Below are 18,658 nucleotides of genomic sequence, written 5' to 3' on the forward strand. Positions count from 1 at the left end.
CATTCGAGAACATGTAAAGAAACGTTTAAAAAGGTATGACAGGTTAAACCATCGCTCGTGAGCACGTGACTGATATAAATTATATCACACGTGACCCGGATCCCGTGATGTCCGATAAGGCGGCGCATTTTGGTAGAGTTGGAGCAAACCCGTCTGCACTTCCACTTTTACGACACTTGATCAGCATTGTCACTCTGCGCGTCAACGGATGAAAACCCACGGTGTCAACCAATCCACCCGTCACTACTGAGACCACAATCCGAGCTCGAAAGAACCTACATTTAGCCGGGATCCGGACCAGCTCCGAGCTCTCTCCACCAACAACCTACAAACCTACAACAATAACCAACTATCAAAACAACCACGTGAAATAATTCCAGCAAAGGACCTCCGGCCCAAGCTACACCCTGAAACCAACACACAAACCCACCTACCACCACAAAAATGTCCTCCAACGTCGGCCTCTCAACCCCGCGCGGCAGCGGCACATCGGGCTATGTGCAACGCAACTCCGCGCTCCTCAAACCCCGCAGCGCAGGCTACGGCGCTCCCTACCCACCCATCAGCGGCGCAAACGGCAGCGGCCCGATGGACCGACCATTCAAGCAGCGAATGCCGGACAAGCAGATCCTGGAGCACGACCGCAAGCGCGCGATCGAGGTGAAAGTGATGGAAGAGCGGGAGCGACTGGAAGAGGAGAATGAGCGGATTGAAGAGGAGGCGGATAAGAAGAAGGAGAAGAGTGGAGTTAAGAAAGAAGAAGATGGTGAAGCGGAGGGAGAGAAGGTTCTGAGTGATGAGGAGATTGATGAGCGGTGTGATGCTCTTCGGCAGCGGTTGCTGGAGGAGCTAGAGGATGATTTGAAGCGTGCCGAATCCGGATTTAAGAAGCCTGTGTCTGGGGCTGGGGGTGGAGCTGGAACTGGGAGGGATAGGCGCAATCTTAAGTCCTATCAGGTTCATGAGCTTGCTGAGGCGAAGATTGAGGAGACGGAGAGGTTGCGGAGGGCTTTTGGGTTGAGGAGGAGGATCTGGGAGACTGGGGAGATTTCTAGTTCTCGTGATTATCGGGAGAAGAGGAGGGATTAGATTCGGGTTTGACTTTTTTTTTTTTCTTTACTTTCTCTGCTGGTTCTGCTTAGGGGTTTCTCGAGTAATGGTGTTGATGGTGTTAGGGTTATGTGGGATTATCATGGAAATAGGGTTGCATGAACAAGTTTCTTTTGTTTTATTGTTGTCCATGTTATTCTGTACAATCTTCTTTGAATGCAAGAAATGAACAATTGGATATCATAACCTCATCTATAATACACCAAAACCAACACCTATGCCACAAACTTTTCAATAACCCAACCCTGCTTCGGATCCTTCTTCTGCACAACCTTCTTAGCAGGCATCGGCCAGCCCACACCCCCGCCATCACCCACCAAAGCAGGAATAACCCAGCAGGATCTGCGCGGCGGCACACCCTCAATAGCATCAGCCTTACCAATCGGCTTTCCATACTCAATAAGCGGCGTATCATGCGCAATCGCCGAGAGCTGCAACCCACTGGGCGCAACAAGCGGGAACATCCTAATCTTAGGCACCTGGTCCGAGACCAGCGAAGCAGAAGACTGCTGCAGATGCGAGTAAGTGATATACTGCGGCATTTCCTTCGGCGTGAGCTTAGCAAGCAGCGAAGACGGATGCACATAGACAGCGCGTTCCTGCAGATCCTGACCCTTACCGTCTCGGGAGCGGAAGAGCGTCAGGTAAGGGACGTCTATGGCGCGACGGGGGGGCACGCGGGTTCTCCGGCGGGACGGGGGCGAGATCAGCGCGGATAGCGACATTATCGATGAAGCCAGCTGTGACGATCTGCTTGAGGGCCTTGATTTGCTTCTGTGAGGGCTCTGGCAGACGGGCTTCGTAGGCGGGGACGAGGCCTGGGTTGTTTGAGCGCACGATGTCGGTTAGCTGGCGGCGGAGCTGGGTTGCTTCTTTGAAGGCCTTTGCGCGGAGGAACATTTTTTCGCTGAAGGCGTCGCCGTCGGAGGCGTAGCCGTAGGCGCAGATTGCGGAGAGGGATTTTAGGGCGTCGGAGGTGTCGTCGTGTTTGCTGAAGAGGCGTTGGGCGCGCGCGTACGCTTTTGTGCGTTGTTCGCGCTCGTCGTCTGCGAGGCGGTCTGCGTTTGTGTAGACCTTGCGTTTGTTGCTGTCACTGTCGCTGTCACTGTCGTCGTTGACTTGCTTCTTGGATGTGGTGGGTAGGGGGTTGTTGGGGTCGAGCTGGTTCTCTGGTACGAAGAGGTCGCCGACTGCTAGGGCTGCGACTAGGGCGATCACGTAGGGCATGCAGCCGTGTTGGTGGCCGATGTGGAGCATTTTGCTGAACCGGGGGGAGAGGGGGTATGTTGAGAGACGGCGGCCGATGGGCGTTACCTGGCCGTCGGCTGTGAGGGCGCCGAGGTTCTTGAGGAGTTTCTCTGCCTTCGCGAGACCTTGGCGGCTCGGGGGTGTGGGGAATGGGAAGTTGATCACGTTGTGTAGACCCATGCTCTTCATCTGGAGGACGACGCCTTCGATGGGGGTGCGGAGGATCTCTGGGTCGGTGTATTCGGCGAACTCGCTTTCGTAGACCGCTGATGAGTACATTCGGTAACAGTGGCCGGGCCCTGTTCGACCAGCTCGACCAGCTCGCTGGTTTGCGCTTGCCTTGCTGATCCAGCCGACCTGGAAGCTCTGCACTCCAGTGAAGAGATCGAACTGCTTCTCCTTGGCGCGACCACAGTCAAAGACATACTTGATACCGGGAATGGTAAGAGATGTCTCGGCGACGTTGGTTGCGAGGATGATCACTCGAGAGTTCTCTGGGGGCGGTTCAAACACCTTCATCTGTTCCTTCGTGGGAAGCTGGGAGTATAGAGGCAAGACGTGAACGCGAGTTGACGAGTCCATGGCCTCTTCGCCTTCAGCAAGCTCAAAGCCTTCATCTTCCTCTGCGTCATCCAGTCCGGTGATCTCCATGTCACTGTCGTAATCATCATGTCCTGCGTTGTCCATCTCGGTGTCGCCCAGCTCAAGGTCCTCTGCTTCCAGTGGTGCCTCATTAGCTGAGAGCTGTACCTTTGCCTGTGTCGTATCTTCCCGCTGGGTAGGTTTGAAGGCCTGCTTCAGTCGCTTAGAAAGCTGCCGGATTTCGTTCTGGCCAGTCAAAAACACAAGCATTCCACCGGCAGGTAGTTTACGGTGTCCGCGCGAAACCTTGCGGAATGCATCTTCAACGTAATCGCGCTGTGTGCGGCGGGAGAAATGAACTGCAACAGGATACTGGCGACCCTCGGCTTGGACCAATGGGGGTGCACCATCACGGAAGAGACTTGGGTTTTCGGTGAAATCCGAGATACGGAGAGTGGCCGACATGATGACGACCTTCAAAGGCTTGACAGACGGGTCCTCCTTGCTCAAAGACTTGCGCAGGCCCACAATACGGCTGACCATTCCAATCAGGATATCAGTGTTGACGCTGCGTTCGTGAGCCTCGTCAATAAGAATGATAGAGTATTTGCGAAGGGCAAAGTCATCTGCAATCTCTCGTAGAAGAATACCATCAGTCATGAATTTGATGGCCGTCTTCTTCGATGCCGTAGACTCGAATCGGATTTGATAGGACACCTTTTCGGCATGTTGACCTAACTCCTGAGAAACGCGGTTCGCCATACTCACGGCCGCGACTCGACGGGGCTGGGTGACACCAATTAGACCCGGATTAGGGCTGCCCGGGGAGCCGAAGCCAGATTCGAAGAGGAACTGGGGAAGCTGGGTTGTCTTTCCACTACCAGTAGCACCCCAAATGACGACAACTGAGTTGTTGTGGATTGCCTCCATGATTTTCTGTTCTTCGCCAACGACGGGGAGCCCAAGACGGGCAGTTTGGATTTCCTCCGTGCGGTCTACCGCAACACTGTAGGCCTTGCGATTGGGATCGCCAAGAGTTACCTGGAGTTCCCGAGGGAGAGGTTCTTCTTGGACGGTATTGTAGGTTGCTGGCAACTTAGATGGGTCGAAAACCTGCTCTTCGTGGGTTACGGCTCCCTCGGTAGGTCTGAACCCTGCGGCTTCGTTGATTTGTTGCACCGCCCAAGATTTGAAGGCCGACTGGCGAGTCTTCAGCGTTGGCTTATCCTCGTCCATGTCGTCATCACCGTCTGAATCGTCTGAGTCTTCCTCGTCCTCATCCTCATCCCCGGAAGTGCCCTCAGACGAAGTATCTTCCTCTTCAGATCCGTCTTCGATGTCACTTCCGGACTCCTCGTCCATATCTTCTTCATCTTCATCTTCATCCTCCTCATCCGAATCGAAGCCTTCCCATGCGACCTCAGCTTTTACCGGCGCAGGTGCGGGTTTCTTCTTTGGTGCGCGCTTTCGCTTCTTTAGCACAGGGAATCCATCAGCTCCTAGCTCTAATGGTCGTTTAAGTCCACTTCCAGCAGCTGCCTCTTCTCGTAACTTTTGTTCATTCGGGTCTGTTGCAGGATCGGAGACTTTAAGGTGGATGTCCGAATCGTCGGACTCATATCCTGAGATGTCTGCGGGAGCATTGTGTTTCGGCGCAGAAATTGTTGGTGTAGGTACGTCGTCATCCTGTCTCTTGCGCTTGGAAAGATCTCTGGAACTCTGTAAAGACGAAGTGTCGACAGACGACTGGGCTAGTTTCTTCAACAATTCGATATTTTCTTCCTTCTTGAGTTTGTTTTCCTGAACGAATGTTAGAGCCGTATATTTCTATTGCAGCTTATCCACATACAATGTATTTGTCTAAGCGTTTCTGCTTCTTTGCGGACATCTTAGGATGCTGCTCTTGTAGCTCCCCCTTCAGCTTCTGTCGCCGCGCCTCTTTCTCATCCTTGGAGACGGGCTGGAGCTGTGCGACATTGGTATCAGCCGATTCGCCGTCTGGGTTTCGCCGGTGCTTTTGTTTTCTTGAGACGTGGTGTAAATTTGGGCGGCATCTTGGAATACTGCAGCCACACTGGCTGAGAGAAAAAATAAAATTGACCTAGTATGCAAGCTCTGCGATCCAACTGTCTCTTCATCAAAAAAAAATTAAGGCGGTCGGGTACTGCTGGCTTGGCCCGAGGCGGTGAAACTAGCGCCTACGAAAGGACGTTCGACCTCCGATACACCTTAACCTAACCTATATTCTTCTGTTTCCTGTTTCTCTTCAGTATTCGGACAGAGATACATCAATTGATATCACCATGGCTGAATCTTTTGATACAAGTTCTCTGCAAGAATCCCTCAACCTGCCATTTCCTGCTACCACTAAGCAGATTGCGGGGTTAGTCAATGGGGTACAAACAGATGTGGTGATAATGAGCTTTAGCGACAAAATCATGGTTACAATTTCACAAGCAGGACGATTAGCGCACTGGGTATGTCTTGAATTCGGCTTTAACGAACATAACTAATGGTATATAGTTGCATGTACCGATGGAGAACCAGAACCCAGGCACTGAGGGCATGCACACCCTCGCTGAGGGCGATGATGCTCTATTGCCCCTCAAAGAACTAACCACCACCACCTTGCTAGGTGGATATTCTCCTGGACAAGACACGACAGGCCAATTACTTGCTCGTCAGATTGCTACGGCTATTGCAATGAAAACACCTAGTGAAAAGAGGCTACTCCTGGTCGGCCTTGGACTTGGCAAATCAACTGCTGATAAAGATTCATTCTTTGCTATTGTCGATCTGGTTTTGCAGTGCCTATGAAGTCATCATAGCCCTATCTCTGCTTGAGAACACGGCAGCCATCACCACATCGAAACTTGCGCAACATGTTGGGCTCGCTCCAGAAGGCGGTCGAGTCGCTTACTTGTGATCATTCCATGAATTCGAATTCGCTCAATTTGAGTGAAGGCGCCACTTGTCAACAGCCCGGCGAGATCCAGCTCGTTGAAGTGGCTAGATGCCCAGTTCTTTCTCAATTCGATGACCAACGTGCGGACGGTGAGAAATCCACGATTCCTCTGCTTCACAATGAAGTGGACGAATTGCCATGTGCGCTTATTGGCCTTCATGGGGTCGTTGTCACCCAGCGCGAATTTGACCTCTCGAAGTCGGACTGTCATCAGAGCTTCGATAACCGGGCATGGCCGTTGAAGGTAGGCGTGACGAGGGAAATCCATCAGCACCAAAGTTCTGTTGCTGAGCGCATTGACGTATGCAAACCACGCCTCTGACATCCAGTTGAGCGAGACAAATCGCATGGCAGTCGGCATTTTGGGAACCATCCCATTCTTCGTGAGGAATACGGCGTCCTTACCGTCGTCGAAAGCGTACTTCCAAATCTTGGCGCGAACCTTCAGCGGCAGCCAAGCAAGTGGGCATGGACTCTGTCGGTCCTCCAGCACCGCCGGGGGGAATCTTTCCATATCGGCGAGGAATCTGTTCTCGTACGATTCCCACTCTGTGCCAAACTGCAACAAGAGCCTTTCCTTCAACTCATCAACAGTATGGCTAATATAGTAAAGCGGGGCATCGGTGCTGGCACATTGTCAGATCAAATGGACTTGTTGGTGGCATCGCGCCCTTGAGGTTATGTCAACTTACTACGCGTGTGGAATCCTCTTCAATGTTGGCACTGCATCCATGGCTTGATAGGACTCATGTGGAACCGTCGAAACTGTGAACCCCGCAGCTGCCTCAATGGCCCGGTCGGTCTCAGTCAAGACCTCCGGTGCTGGGGCCTCCGAAGCTCCATCCACGTCAGATTCATGCGGGACATCCGAAGCTGCGTCCTCCGAGGTCGTCGCTTTGTTAGACTTGCGTTTGGCTGAAAGCCTTCCTCGGATACGCTCGCGCATGGCCGAGAACTGTCCTCGGATGCGCTTGTGCGTGGCCGAAGCACGCACCTTGATGCGATGAACGGCCTTTTTGATCTTCTTCATCGGGGTGATGGATGAGATGTGGATAAGCGAGATGGGATGAAACAGTGCGAGGGTTGGATGAGCGCGAGGGAAACGTTCGTGACAGGAAACGCACATTATGGGACCTCATGGTGTTGTTGCGGGTCCGACGAGTCATCGTCTCGGCGCTCACTTCCCAGGTCTTGGGGTTGATATTACGGACTCTACGGCTGCTTTTCTCTTCAATTTGCCTGTACATGTTCGGGATTAAGTCTATTTCGGTGTTCTCATGTGAATGGGAATAGCTCAAGGTTTGACTATCATACACCTGTGTGTGTTTAAAGGAGAAGGCGATAGGGTATTGAATACTAAATCTTGTCTTTTGCCCGTGAAGTAATTGGGAGGGAGGTGGTATAATTCGATTCTTGTCCATCTCTTTAACTACTAGGGAAGGATTAGAACTACAAGGCATAATCATTCCACCCGTGGTATAAGATATGAGCCAGGAAGTAGATGCTGTAAAGTGGCTAGATATAGGATCAAAAGCGCGACACTAAACAAGTGGACATCAGATCTCTTCTTGATATTACGGCATGGCCACTCACGTGACCACTATTGACAAACAGGGGCTCCATATCGAGACACCTGGAGGTAGAAGGTGAACAGACTCAGTTTGAGATCCGGGACAATCATAACCCTCTAAGGTATCTGAGTATCTGGCAGCTGGTCCTTGAGCGTCTTTTTAGTGACTGTCCGCGCATACGTTCTCGCATTCTCACATAAATCTTCCTTGGCTTTATACTCCACCAGAACACACGTCAAACATCCCATTTATTATCTGCTATCCACATCTTCTCTATCCCTTTGTCTCCATCTATCTTTCTTTCCCAAAAAGAACCCGCATTTCGGTCTTTGTGGGGTTCTGCATGATGGAGCCACTAGTGGATCCTGATTTAACCGCTGCCATTGAGGCCTCTCGCCAAGATATGCGTCGCCAGCAGAACAGGCATCCTTCATCTCAGGCGTCCCAGGATAATTTTGTGGACCTAACCAATGACTCGGGCAATGACTCAGATATTGAGGAGATATTCCCTAAGTCAAAGTCTGTGGTTAGTTCGGAGTCTGAAGATGAACACGAGCACGAGCAGCTGCAACGTGCTCTTGCTATGTCGATGGAGCCTACTAATGACGAGACCAACCTCTCTGAGAATCCGCAGCCTGCCAAACATGCAGCTGCCCCGCATGAGGTTTCTACATCGTCGGCGGGCTCACTTTTGGGCATGAACCGGAAGCAGATGGAGGAGGAGCGTCTTGCACGCCTCGCCAAGCGCAAGGCCGAGGACATCTCCTCTAGTCCCCCGGCCGAAGGCAGTGGAAAGGCCCCCAGGACCCAGGCTTTGCCCTCCCGTCACTCCATCACTCCACAAAACCCATTCCGATCTGCTCCTCAAGCGAGCATAGCTCGAGTGCGGTCTCGCACCGAAATCTGTCGCCAGCTTGCATCAAATGCCCCGAATGTTAATATCCAACCGACCTCCCGCTCAGTGGCCCAATGGCCTCTTGGAGCTGTCAAGAAAACACACGTCGCCGGTTTCCCTCGCAGTGGAAACGAAATCACAATTGAAGAAGTCATCCAGCGAGATGACTTGGAGTTGGGCGTATTTAGCTCGTTTCTGTGGGACATGCCGTGGCTTTATTCCAAGTTTAACAACTCATCGACACTAATCTTATTCATTATGCAAGCAAACGATGAAGAAACGGTTAGCAACGCACTATGATCTTGACTGACATGGACTAACTTGACATCGGTTACAGCAAAAGCAATATCGCCAGGACGTTAGCAACATGCCCAATTTCCGCCTGTGTTTCCCACCCATGGAGCCTCAGGTTTTCTGCATGCATTCTAAGCTGCTTCTGATGTTTCACCCGGGATATCTTCGCATCGCAGTCCCCTCCGCTAATCTCACTCCCACCGACTGGGGAGAGGATAGACTTATGGAAAACGTACGTGACTACGCCTACCGGATGTGCTTGAGTTTTCTAACTATGTACAGACTGTATTTCTTATTGACCTCCCCAGACTTGAAGTTCCTGAAGCTGGCAAGACCCCGTTCTACAAAGAACTAGTCTATTTCCTCCAGGCATCCGAACTTCACCGCAACATCATCAAGAAGCTAGATGAGTTTGACTTTACCGAGACGAAGCGCTACGCATTTGTTCATACAGTGTATGTACCCCCTGGCCGATTTCCCTAGCAAAACAGTAGCCACCAGCTAACAATATCAGTGGAGGATCAAACACGGACGGCAAATGGCAACGCACTGGATTCAGCGGCTTGGGTCGTGCTATCAAAACTCTCGGCCTAGAGACAAACGCACCCGTTAACGTTGACTACGTCGTAAGTATCTTCACTTACTATGCCTCCACACCTAATACAACACTGGGTACACTAACAAGACGCAGGCCTCATCACTGGGAAATATCAACACTCCATTCCTGCGCTCCATCTACCTCGCTTGCAAAGGTATGCCACCATCCTACAAAATCAAAACCGACTAACCTAACAACTCCAACCCACCAGGTGACAACGCTCTATTCGATTACGAGCTTCGAACCGCAAACAAGAGAAGGGAACCCTCCACAGAAGTGCTAGCGCATAATCAAGAATGTCTCGACCACTTCCGCATTTACTTCCCATCAGACGAGACCGCACGAGACGTGCACCCCAACGCTAAAGACGCCATCGGCACGATATGTTTCAATCCAGCCTGGTGGTCGGGTGCCAATTTCCCGCGGGACACGCTTAGAGACTGTGTCAGTGAGCGTGGGGTCTTGATGCATAACAAGGTGAGTATTTCCGCTGTGGCGTGCTGGTTACAATGACCTTTTTTTTTTACTAATACACATTCCTTCTGGTATAAAGCTTGCCTTCGTCCACCCTTCTACCCCGATCGAGATGCCCGATAATAAGGAGTGCCACGGGTGGGCTTATGTGGGGAGTGCGAATTTGTCGGAGAGTGCATGGTGCGTACATACATACCTACACTTATACTCCTGTTGCTGTAATGGAGCTAACGTGAACCAGGGGTCGTATCGTCAAGGATCCCAAGACGAAATCGCTCAAGATGAACTGCCGCAACTGGGAATGCGGCGTGATCGTGCCTATCATCAATGAGAAGAAGACTGGGGAGAAAGGTAAGGGGCCCGAAACACATGGAACTGTCCCTTCCGCTCCTCTCCCGGTTGAAGTCTTTAAGGATACCGTTCCTGTTCCGATGAGAGTGCCCGCTGCCCCGTTGTCGGAGCACCGGAAGCCTTTCTTCTTTGGGGTTTGATTCGCCTTGGAACTTACGGGTAGGTGGAGTTCTGATGGGTTACTTACTGGGGTTGATTAAATGGGAAACGTATGAATGGCAAGGGAGTCAGGCCGAAGCACTGTACGCATTGCCTAGGCTTTATGCTATGACATTGAAATGAAAAGAGAATTAAAAACCCAATAAAAAAGAAAACAGATAATGTCCAAAATGCAATATGATGTCTAACTATGTAATATGTGTGCTTCTAAGCTTGTCTTGCCCCCATATATCCAATATCACGCCCTATGTAAATGCATGTTGATATCAAAAAAAGAAAAAAAAAGAACGGAAAACAGTCACCAAACTTTTGAAGCCTCTAGGCTTCATCACTCTTCTTCCCCTTGAACAACCCCTTCACACGATCGACCATCATTCCAGCCACACCAAACAGCGAACCAATACCAAAGCTCCAACCTCTCACACGAACCGTGTAGATAAAGAAATAAACCAAAGCCCAGTTAATAATAACAAAGGCAAGGAAAATCCCAAAGCAACGCCACTTATCCTCAAGATGAACATTCAAGTTCGCCATATACTGCACGCCATCCGTGTAGGGACAATACTGGCAGTCCGAGGTAGCCTGGGGGGTTAACGAGGTAACCGACCTTAGCCGAATCGACAAAGCCACCAGCATAAGCATCACAGGTCTGACCAGGCGGGGGGGTTGAAATGAGTAGCTTCGAGCGGGGCGCACTCAATCTGGACATCGGGCAGAACAGCCGAGAGCACACCACGCAGCCACCAGGTAACGGGGTTGACGTAGTACATCCAGTATTTCCAGAAGACGGGGTAATCGGCGTAGGGACGGACGATACCGTTGAAGAGGTTGACCATGACGAAGAAGAAGGGGAGGACGTTGGAGATGACGGTGAAGGAAGGCGCGAAGGCGCAGATCCACTGGCCCCACGAAGCCTGGAAAAAGAAGAACAGCATCGTCATGAGGAAGACGTAGCCTGCGTTCGAGGAGTCTGTGGGGAATCCGACGGGGTAGTACCATAGCAGCCAGTAGATCAGGCCTGAGATGATAGCTGCTGGGATCTCGCAGACGACGTTGGCGGTGCAGAAGGCGACCCAGCCGTAGATGCGGGATGGGTATTCGCGTGCTTCCCAGAGGGCGCGGTTGATGTAGAATTTCGGCACGATGGAGTTCAGGACGATGGGTGGGATGAGGATGATCAGGAAGACGGAGAACATGCGGTTTTGCATGGAGGCTACGTCGTTGCCGAGTTTGTAGAAGGTGAAGCCGTTGAAGATGCCGATGATGACTGAGACGAAGAGTTTGCCGTAGTAGTAGGATGGGTCGCGCCAGTAGTTTGTGAAGAGGCGTTTCGTTAGCTGGATGGTTTGGGTTGTGGTCGAGGCGGCGAATTCGTATTGGGCGGAGCCGGTTTCCTCGATGGGGACTTTGCTGCGCTCGGCGCGGATGTTCTCGATTTCGGCGAGCATTTCGCGGTTTTGGTCTGAGTTGCGCCATTCTTCGTTCCAGTCCAGGAGCTTGCCGTCGCGGTGGTTTGGTTTGGCGGCTGTTTCGAGGATGAACTCGGCGACGTTCTTGGATGGAGGGCAGACGACGCCGCGGTCGCCGAAGTACTTGATCACGGCGGAGCCTTCTTTGCCGACGGGTCCGAAGTAGAAGGTGTTGCCGCCGGGGTTGAGAGCGAGGATCATGTCGAACTGCTGGATGATCATGGAGGAAGGCTGGTGGATTGTGCAGACAATGGCCTGGCCGGCTTGCGAGAGTTTCCTGAGGAAGCGGACGATGGAGAATGCGGCTTGACTGTCGAGACCGGAGGTGGGCTCGTCCAGGAACAGAAGCAGACTGGGCTTGGCTGCGAGCTCGACGCCAATGGTGACACGCTTCTTCTGCTCGACGGTGAGACAGCCGATGATGGCGTCTTGGATATCCTCAAGTTCGAGAAGGTCGATGATGCGGTCCACGTAGTCGAGTTTCTCCTGGCGCGGGACATCGCGTGGCTGGCGGAGGATGGCTGAGAATTCGAAGGCTTCGCGGATAGTAGCGGTATTGTCGTGCAGATCCATTTGCTCACAGAAACCTGTACCACGCTGGAAGTCAGGACCCAGCTTGTGGCCATCGACGAGCATATCACCGGTCACGACACCCATCTTCTGGCGCTGGGCCAAAGTATTGAGTAGCGTCGTCTTTCCAGCACCAGAGGCACCCATCAAGGCGATCATGACACCGGGCTTGGCGTAGCCGCTGACACCGTTGAGCAGCTTGCGTGTTCCGTTGCCGTATGGGACAGTGTATTCGACATTCTGCCAGGTGAAGCAGCGCTCACTTGAGGACAGACGGTTGAAAGAGGCACCATTATCAGAAGAGGCCTGGCCACGGGCAAGGGCGGCGTTGTCATTTGCATTGGCGACCTTCTCTTCATCGTTGCTGGCCGGGGTAGCGACCTTCTTAGTGCGCTTGGACTTTTTGAAGACCAGAGCACCGCCTCCACCACCAACGAACGAGAGAACCTCAGCAGCGATGACAGTAACGAGGAGGTACAGCACAGTGAAGGCAATGACAACACCAAAGTTACGCCAGAGATGGCTGCGCGTGAACTGGAAGTTGGCAGTCAAGTACTGAGATCCGGTAATAGATGATTCGCCTAATGTCGATCCAGTCAAAGCACAGCCCTGGTACCTGGGGTCCACGCCTGGACCCTGTGGAATAAGCTGAGATGGATTGCACTCCATGACACGATCGGAGAACTCGTTTGTCAAGACGGCCTCGTAACTGTACGCGATCGGGTTGACATAGAACAGCCACCCGAACCAGATAGAGTCCTTGATAAGAGTCTGCTTGGGAATGACATAACCGACAAACAAAATAAGCAGGTTCAGCGCAATACCACTGAATCGCACCGCGTCATCGATGGTCGGGGACAGCGCAGCGAACATACGATAGAGCGAGGTGATGCAGAAGGTGGTCGTGTACACGAACAGGAAGTAGATGAAGAACTTGGAAGCCGTGACATCGAGACCACTCATGAAATAGACGACAATCGTGAACGGAATAACCATGGCCAAGATAGCAGGGAAGTCGACAATGACACGGGCAATGGAGACGGCAGAGGGGCGGTAGAAAGCGTAATCCTTGTGGCGGGCCACAATGCCGCGGCCAGTGACAGCAGGCATCAGCTCAGTCAGTTGCATCCAACCAAGGAACAGAATCGAGAAGAACAGAGCACCGCCACGCGAGAAAGCGCCGCTAGTATCTAGAGATTCTCCGTAGAACAAGGAGGAAACGATGAGGGCGTTGGAGATAACGATGAAATACTTCGTGTAGAGAGAGGTCTTGTCACCCCAGAGCAGCCAGAACTCGCGTTGCACGCAAGCCATGACCTGGCGCACGAACGAAACGGTATATGGTGACTTCTTGGAGACGGACTTGGACTTGGACTGCGCGACGGTGGACTGGAAGCGGCGGGTGTCCTCCTGCTGGGTGTCTTGGAGACGTTTCTCGTAGCTGGAAACATCCTCCAAGATACGCTTGTGGGCCAGGCTGTTCTTGAAGGCGTTTTCAAGTTCCTCGGCGGTCTTCGGGGTGGAGGCTTCACGGCCAGGCTGGAATTCGCGGGCATTGGGGTCGCAGAGCGAAGTAAGGAAGTCGGCTGTAGTGGATTGCGCGGGACAGTAAAAGCCCAGGTCGATGAAGTATTGTCGTGCTTCATTGGCTGGACCTTGATAGAGCATACGGCCCTCATCAATGACCATCACCTTGTCCATGAGCTCGTAGATGCTTTCTCCAGCTTGGTACAGTGTGACGAAGGTAGTGCGCTTGCTGACATCGGTCATGATGCGGAGGGACTTGGCGTAGTCCAGTGCGGTGCTGGCATCCAAGCCGCGAGTCGAGTTATCCCAGCAGACCACTGAGGACTTGGTGGCCAGGGTCTCTGCGATACTCACACGCTTGCGCTCACCTCCAGAAACACCGCGGACGTACTCGTTGCCAACGAGGGTATTCCTGGTGTGAGTGATACCGAACATCTTCAGCAGGGCATCGATGATAATGGGGATGCTTTCCCGGTCATGCTTGCGGGTCTTGTTGATGAGAGAGAACTTAAGGGTTTGCCAGACAGTGAGGGAGGGGAAGTGCTGATCGTCTTCCGGGTTATAGTTGACTTCTCCACGGAAGTGCTTGTTCTGGTCTTCGGCGGAGAGGCCACCATAACTGACCTCGCCATTGACACCAGCGAAAGCAGCACGGTCGTTTGCGATCGCCTTGAGGAAGGTGGTACAACCAGCACCGGGACGGCCCAGTACCAGCATCATCTCACCTTCGCGCACGGCGCCGCTGAAATCATGGATCAGATCGCGAACAGGGGGGGTGCTTGCCGAACCGCAGCTGCGGCACGAACCGGCAGACGATATTGTACAAGTCCGGGCCGAAGGTGCCGACCACAGCCTGGGGGAGGGTGCGCACGAAGGATGCGCCAGTCTCCACGCCTTGCACGGTAAGGTTCTTGAAGACAACGCCGACCTTCTTGGCGGGTTCGCCAGCGGTCGTGCGACGCTCCAGATGACCACCGGTTAGGAACTCACCTAGATCGAAGCTGTCGGCAGCCTCGTCCTCGGTCTCTTCTTCGTCCTGGCCTTTTTCTTCATCGCGGCGGCTGGCCTGCGACTTTCGGCGACGAAGACTCTTAGTGGCAGAGCGGGTGCGACTCAGGCTGAGACGGGTGAGTTCGCGGCGCATCTCTTCCATGTCCTCCATAGCGCCGCTGCGGGACACGGCCTTTCCGGCCTTCTGCTCTCCCCAGCGGCCATCTTCGTCGCTTACCGACGAGCTGACGGTTGAGCTGTCGGTTAAAGTTGCATCAATGGGAGCTTCGGTGGTCTGGTGGACTTGTTCCGTGGTGGGTCCGGAGCTTGCATCATGGTGGTAGGTCTCGCCAGTTGAGCTGGATTGTTGCCTGGAGGACTGGATATGGGCCTGGGAATCCGAGACGGTATGCGACTGTTCGGAATGGCCCTCCATGTCGGGGCTCGGGTAGGTTCTACTCTCCGGTAACATTCAATGGCAGATAAATATGTATTATGTTATAGCCAGGCTAATTAAAGGAGGGGATATGAATAGAATTAGGAAAGAAAAGAGGGGAATGTAAACAGGAATTATAAAGAAAGAAGAGAATTATAAAGGAAATATTTAAGGAGAAGAGCAAAGAGGACTGAACGCCGTTTATATTGGGAGAATGTCAGAATATTCACTTAACCCCGGGGTGCATTTGTCAGTCGCTAAAACGGAAATTTTTGGACCCTTGGAAGAACTAAGATGAACGTCGAATCATAAGCGAGATAATGAGGCAGAGTCTCGACTTCAAGAGCTATAGTGGAGTCACAGAGAGTACATGAGTCAGGTTGAATCACATTGAATCAGGCTGAATCAGGTTAGTTCAGGCCAAAAAGAATTTTCAAATCTCAAGCCTTCACGGAGTTAGGCTTAGGCCCGAGTTTCAGATGACTTGCTGGCTGTTGATTGGCTGATCAGCTTGTCATCAAACGGAATATCCATTCCTATCGCCTTATCAGCCTTGGAGGCTTATGAAAGCACGTGGGGCCGGCTTTTATATTCCGGCGATTTTTTTTCTTTTTTCCTTCTTTTTTCTTTGATACCATTATACCCTTGTAGAATGGATTAACAATCTTGCTTATGAATGCTTTTTAATAAGGTAAAACCTCTGTAAACCCCTGTAAAATCCTCTAATACTAGGATATATAACAAAGAAATATCAAATCGGGGTGGCGTACGCTATCGGCCCGCCTTCCTAACTCAAACATATATGTATGGACGGAGTATGTACTAGAATAGTTCGGCGACTTTCCAAAATCGCATTGATCCACTCGGCCCAAAGCGTACCCCGACTCTAAGAGATCTTGGTAATCTGACTTTTTTGATCTAAGCGACCTACCTAGGTTCGCAGAAACATCGGGACACCTAATTCACACTACCGAGAGCTCGGCAGATGGTTCCATCGGTTCCATCGGGTTCGTTTTTCTTCTCCACATATATAGTATATATTTTTACATAGTACGGAGTATTCCGTAGTAGCTTATGCAATTAATTGCCGTTTAAAAAATAGGAAAATAGGGAAAACTTAACCTTAGCACCTTCACATCTAACATAGGTAACCAGGGCTCCCTGGTAAGCTATTTATCAAACTACGTACCCCCACGTTGCCATGTCAGACATATCACATGCAGATATGCACGCTACACCTCCTTTTACACACCCATGTGGTTCATATTTCAATCCATAGAAACCCGTCGAAATCCATATGCATGTTCAAGACTCCATATGCGCAATCCCTGTTAGAAAAAGACGGTCTGACTCGTGCGGCAAAAATCAAACTTTGAATACTATACAATAGAACTTCTAACTCTACCTATCTAGGTGTTATTTTTGATCGCTACTTGCGCTTAGCAGCTGCTTGAGCAACCCGCTTCTGGATCTCTTCCTTTGAAAGGATCTTCACGGCGTTGTTGGAGAAGACATAGCTAAGTCCAGACCAGAGAGTGGTGCCGGCAACGAGGTACCTAGAATTAGTTAGCAACAAGCCCCAATGAAACAATGCCATAAACAAAGCGAAGTAGAAAAGAAGACAATAAAAACAAAAAACAAAACAAAAACATACAACAGTGAGGATTCGCTGGTGGTCACCCACCCAACTACTAACTCACCGGCGTGTGGCTTAAGTACGGCTGAGCGGACGGGAAGCCCTGTTTTCCACACCCTATGGTCGTATGTACTGGAACCAACCTCAATGTGCCTTAGGTCGGATCACTGAGGACTGGTGTTCCACATAAAACAAAGAAAAGACAAAAAGAGAAAATAAAAGTGGGTATAAAACAAGAAAAAACCAAACTTACTGGAATCCAGTCATAGCCTCGCTCAAATGCCAAGCACTGACAAATGCCTCAGGGACCACAGGCAGCGCAATCGCACTACCCACCAACACCAGCTGCAGGGCAGTATTGATCTTTGAGATCTCGGTAGGCTTGACTTCCGCCGAGGGAAGCGAGAAGTCCCAGTACCGGGCCATAGTCTTAGGCTCAGGCAGTGAAATCCAGCGGTAGTAGATAGCCGAGATAGCCAGACCAACGTCGCGACCGAGGATGATCACAGCGAGCCACACTATTTAATGCGTCAATCCATGTCCATGTCCTGTCCAAACACCATCAAGTGATCAATACGAGACTTACCAGGAAGGGAGCCATTCACGGCGAGACACGCAACACCAATGGTCATCAATAGCTTATCGGCCATGGGATCGATGATGGTTCCAACCACCGTTTGGAGGTTATACCGCCGGGCGATGTAGCCATCGACAAGGTCGGTGATGCCCGCGTAGGCAAACAGGGATAGAGCTGCTGTGTGGTAGTTGTGGACAAGAAGATACCCGACCACGGGGGCGGCGATTAGCCGGGAGAATGTGAGAATGTTGGGCACAGTGTAGATATTCTCATGGGAGGTTGGTAGGGGAATCCGCGATAGAACAGGGGTTTTCTTGGATTCCTCGGGTCTACGCTGGGTTAGTTGCTGATTTGCTTGACCTATGTCCCATTCGGATATTGGGTATCTCGGCTTGAAGGCTGTAAACCTACTGTTCAGGGGTTTTGTTTTCTGGCGATTTTGACCCAGACCATCTTTGCTGGGTAAAGAATGATGGCGAGATCAAGCTCCTCTGCAGACAACGAGGTTTTAATCCTCTAGTGAACAGTTAGAATTGCATAAATGAAGAAGCGGCAAGCGACCATACCCATTTGGTACTCGGTTTGATGTCGACTGGACTGATGTAGATAGACACCGGAATCCATCCCTCCGAAGAGCTTCAGTCTTGAACAAATCTGACCGAACAGAAAGACGTGCGTTCTTGAACAGCACTTGGGATCCCTGCTGTCTCGCCCGAAGGGACAACTGGGCTGCGCATGAGCCAATCATGGTGACACCAGCACAAAGGTGACAACGGCAGGCGTAGGGAGAAACTCAAAATTGACCAGCTACACGAATAGTCACAAGCTTTCAGCCAAGAGTTTCAACTGTGCATACCCGGTGGTTTCGGGCTATGCAATGGTGATTCGGTGCAAGTGGTCAGCTAGGGGGGGGACCAACAGAAGCTGTCACGTCGCACAATTGCTAGTAAACTTGCAAATTCAGAAACCCCAAACAAAAATAAAACAAACGAACAAGCCGATAGCGCAGGGAATGCAAATAAAACGACAGAATGCTATATAGTACAAACACAATCTAGGAATTGTTAGCTGGATGTCAGAATTTGGGGCCACTTGGCTGAATAGGGCATACATATAAGAGAGCACAAAATGTAGATCAGCTCTACCAGAAATCCAATGAGCTAGAACGAAAAAGTTCTAGATCACGGTCGCCAGAGGTTAGAGATG

General features: G+C 51.4%; 7 protein-coding genes across 7 annotated transcripts; 3 read left to right on the forward strand and 4 right to left on the reverse strand.

Annotated features, from left to right (window-relative positions):
• Positions 1-444: 444 nt before the first annotated feature.
• cwc21 (U2-type spliceosomal complex subunit CWC21) lies at positions 445-1,089 on the forward strand (the record flags this gene model as incomplete). Its single annotated transcript, XM_057295203.1, has 1 exon — positions 445-1,089. The coding sequence occupies one exon, from the start codon at positions 445-447 to the stop codon at positions 1,087-1,089; it is 645 nt and encodes a 214-aa protein (XP_057143085.1).
• A 236-nt stretch (positions 1,090-1,325) lies between these two features.
• N7519_008428 (ATP-dependent RNA helicase ECM16) lies at positions 1,326-5,014 on the reverse strand (the record flags this gene model as incomplete). The annotated part of the gene is made up of 3 exons (XM_057295204.1): positions 1,326-1,765; positions 1,788-4,740; positions 4,790-5,014. Coding segments are annotated over 3 exons (3,618 nt in total), but the record flags the coding sequence as incomplete, so codon positions are not given.
• Positions 5,015-5,243: 229 nt separating this feature from the next.
• N7519_008429 (uncharacterized protein) lies at positions 5,244-5,757 on the forward strand (the record flags this gene model as incomplete). The annotated part of the gene is made up of 2 exons (XM_057295205.1): positions 5,244-5,417; positions 5,464-5,757. The coding sequence occupies 2 exons, from the start codon at positions 5,244-5,246 to the stop codon at positions 5,755-5,757; spliced, it is 468 nt and encodes a 155-aa protein (XP_057143087.1).
• A 41-nt stretch (positions 5,758-5,798) lies between these two features.
• N7519_008430 (uncharacterized protein) lies at positions 5,799-7,031 on the reverse strand (the record flags this gene model as incomplete). Its single annotated transcript, XM_057295206.1, has 2 exons — positions 5,799-6,531; positions 6,598-7,031. 2 exons carry the CDS (start codon positions 7,029-7,031, stop codon positions 5,799-5,801), a joined length of 1,167 nt encoding a protein of 388 aa, XP_057143088.1.
• Positions 7,032-7,819: 788 nt separating this feature from the next.
• Positions 7,820-10,228, forward strand: N7519_008431 (uncharacterized protein; the record flags this gene model as incomplete). Its single annotated transcript, XM_057295207.1, has 8 exons — positions 7,820-8,653; positions 8,709-8,897; positions 8,948-9,120; positions 9,180-9,291; positions 9,357-9,417; positions 9,475-9,740; positions 9,817-9,917; positions 9,979-10,228. 8 exons carry the CDS (start codon positions 7,820-7,822, stop codon positions 10,226-10,228), a joined length of 1,986 nt encoding a protein of 661 aa, XP_057143089.1.
• Positions 10,229-12,545: 2,317 nt separating this feature from the next.
• atrF (ABC drug exporter AtrF) lies at positions 12,546-15,239 on the reverse strand (the record flags this gene model as incomplete). The annotated part of the gene is made up of 3 exons (XM_057295208.1): positions 12,546-12,548; positions 12,635-13,699; positions 14,628-15,239. The coding sequence occupies 3 exons, from the start codon at positions 15,237-15,239 to the stop codon at positions 12,546-12,548; spliced, it is 1,680 nt and encodes a 559-aa protein (XP_057143090.1).
• Positions 15,240-16,668: 1,429 nt separating this feature from the next.
• Positions 16,669-18,200, reverse strand: N7519_008433 (cardiolipin synthase; the record flags this gene model as incomplete). The annotated part of the gene is made up of 5 exons (XM_057295209.1): positions 16,669-16,795; positions 17,129-17,393; positions 17,462-17,781; positions 17,864-17,968; positions 18,019-18,200. 5 exons carry the CDS (start codon positions 18,198-18,200, stop codon positions 16,669-16,671), a joined length of 999 nt encoding a protein of 332 aa, XP_057143091.1.
• Between the last annotated feature and the right edge of the window lie 458 nt (positions 18,201-18,658).

The sequence above is a fragment of the Penicillium mononematosum genome (assembly GCF_028829835.1).
Source record: "Penicillium mononematosum strain IBT 11891 chromosome Unknown utg000005l:1.0-9366267.0:1.0-9372171.0, whole genome shotgun sequence".
Classification (NCBI taxonomy): Eukaryota; Fungi; Ascomycota; class Eurotiomycetes; order Eurotiales; family Aspergillaceae; genus Penicillium; species Penicillium mononematosum.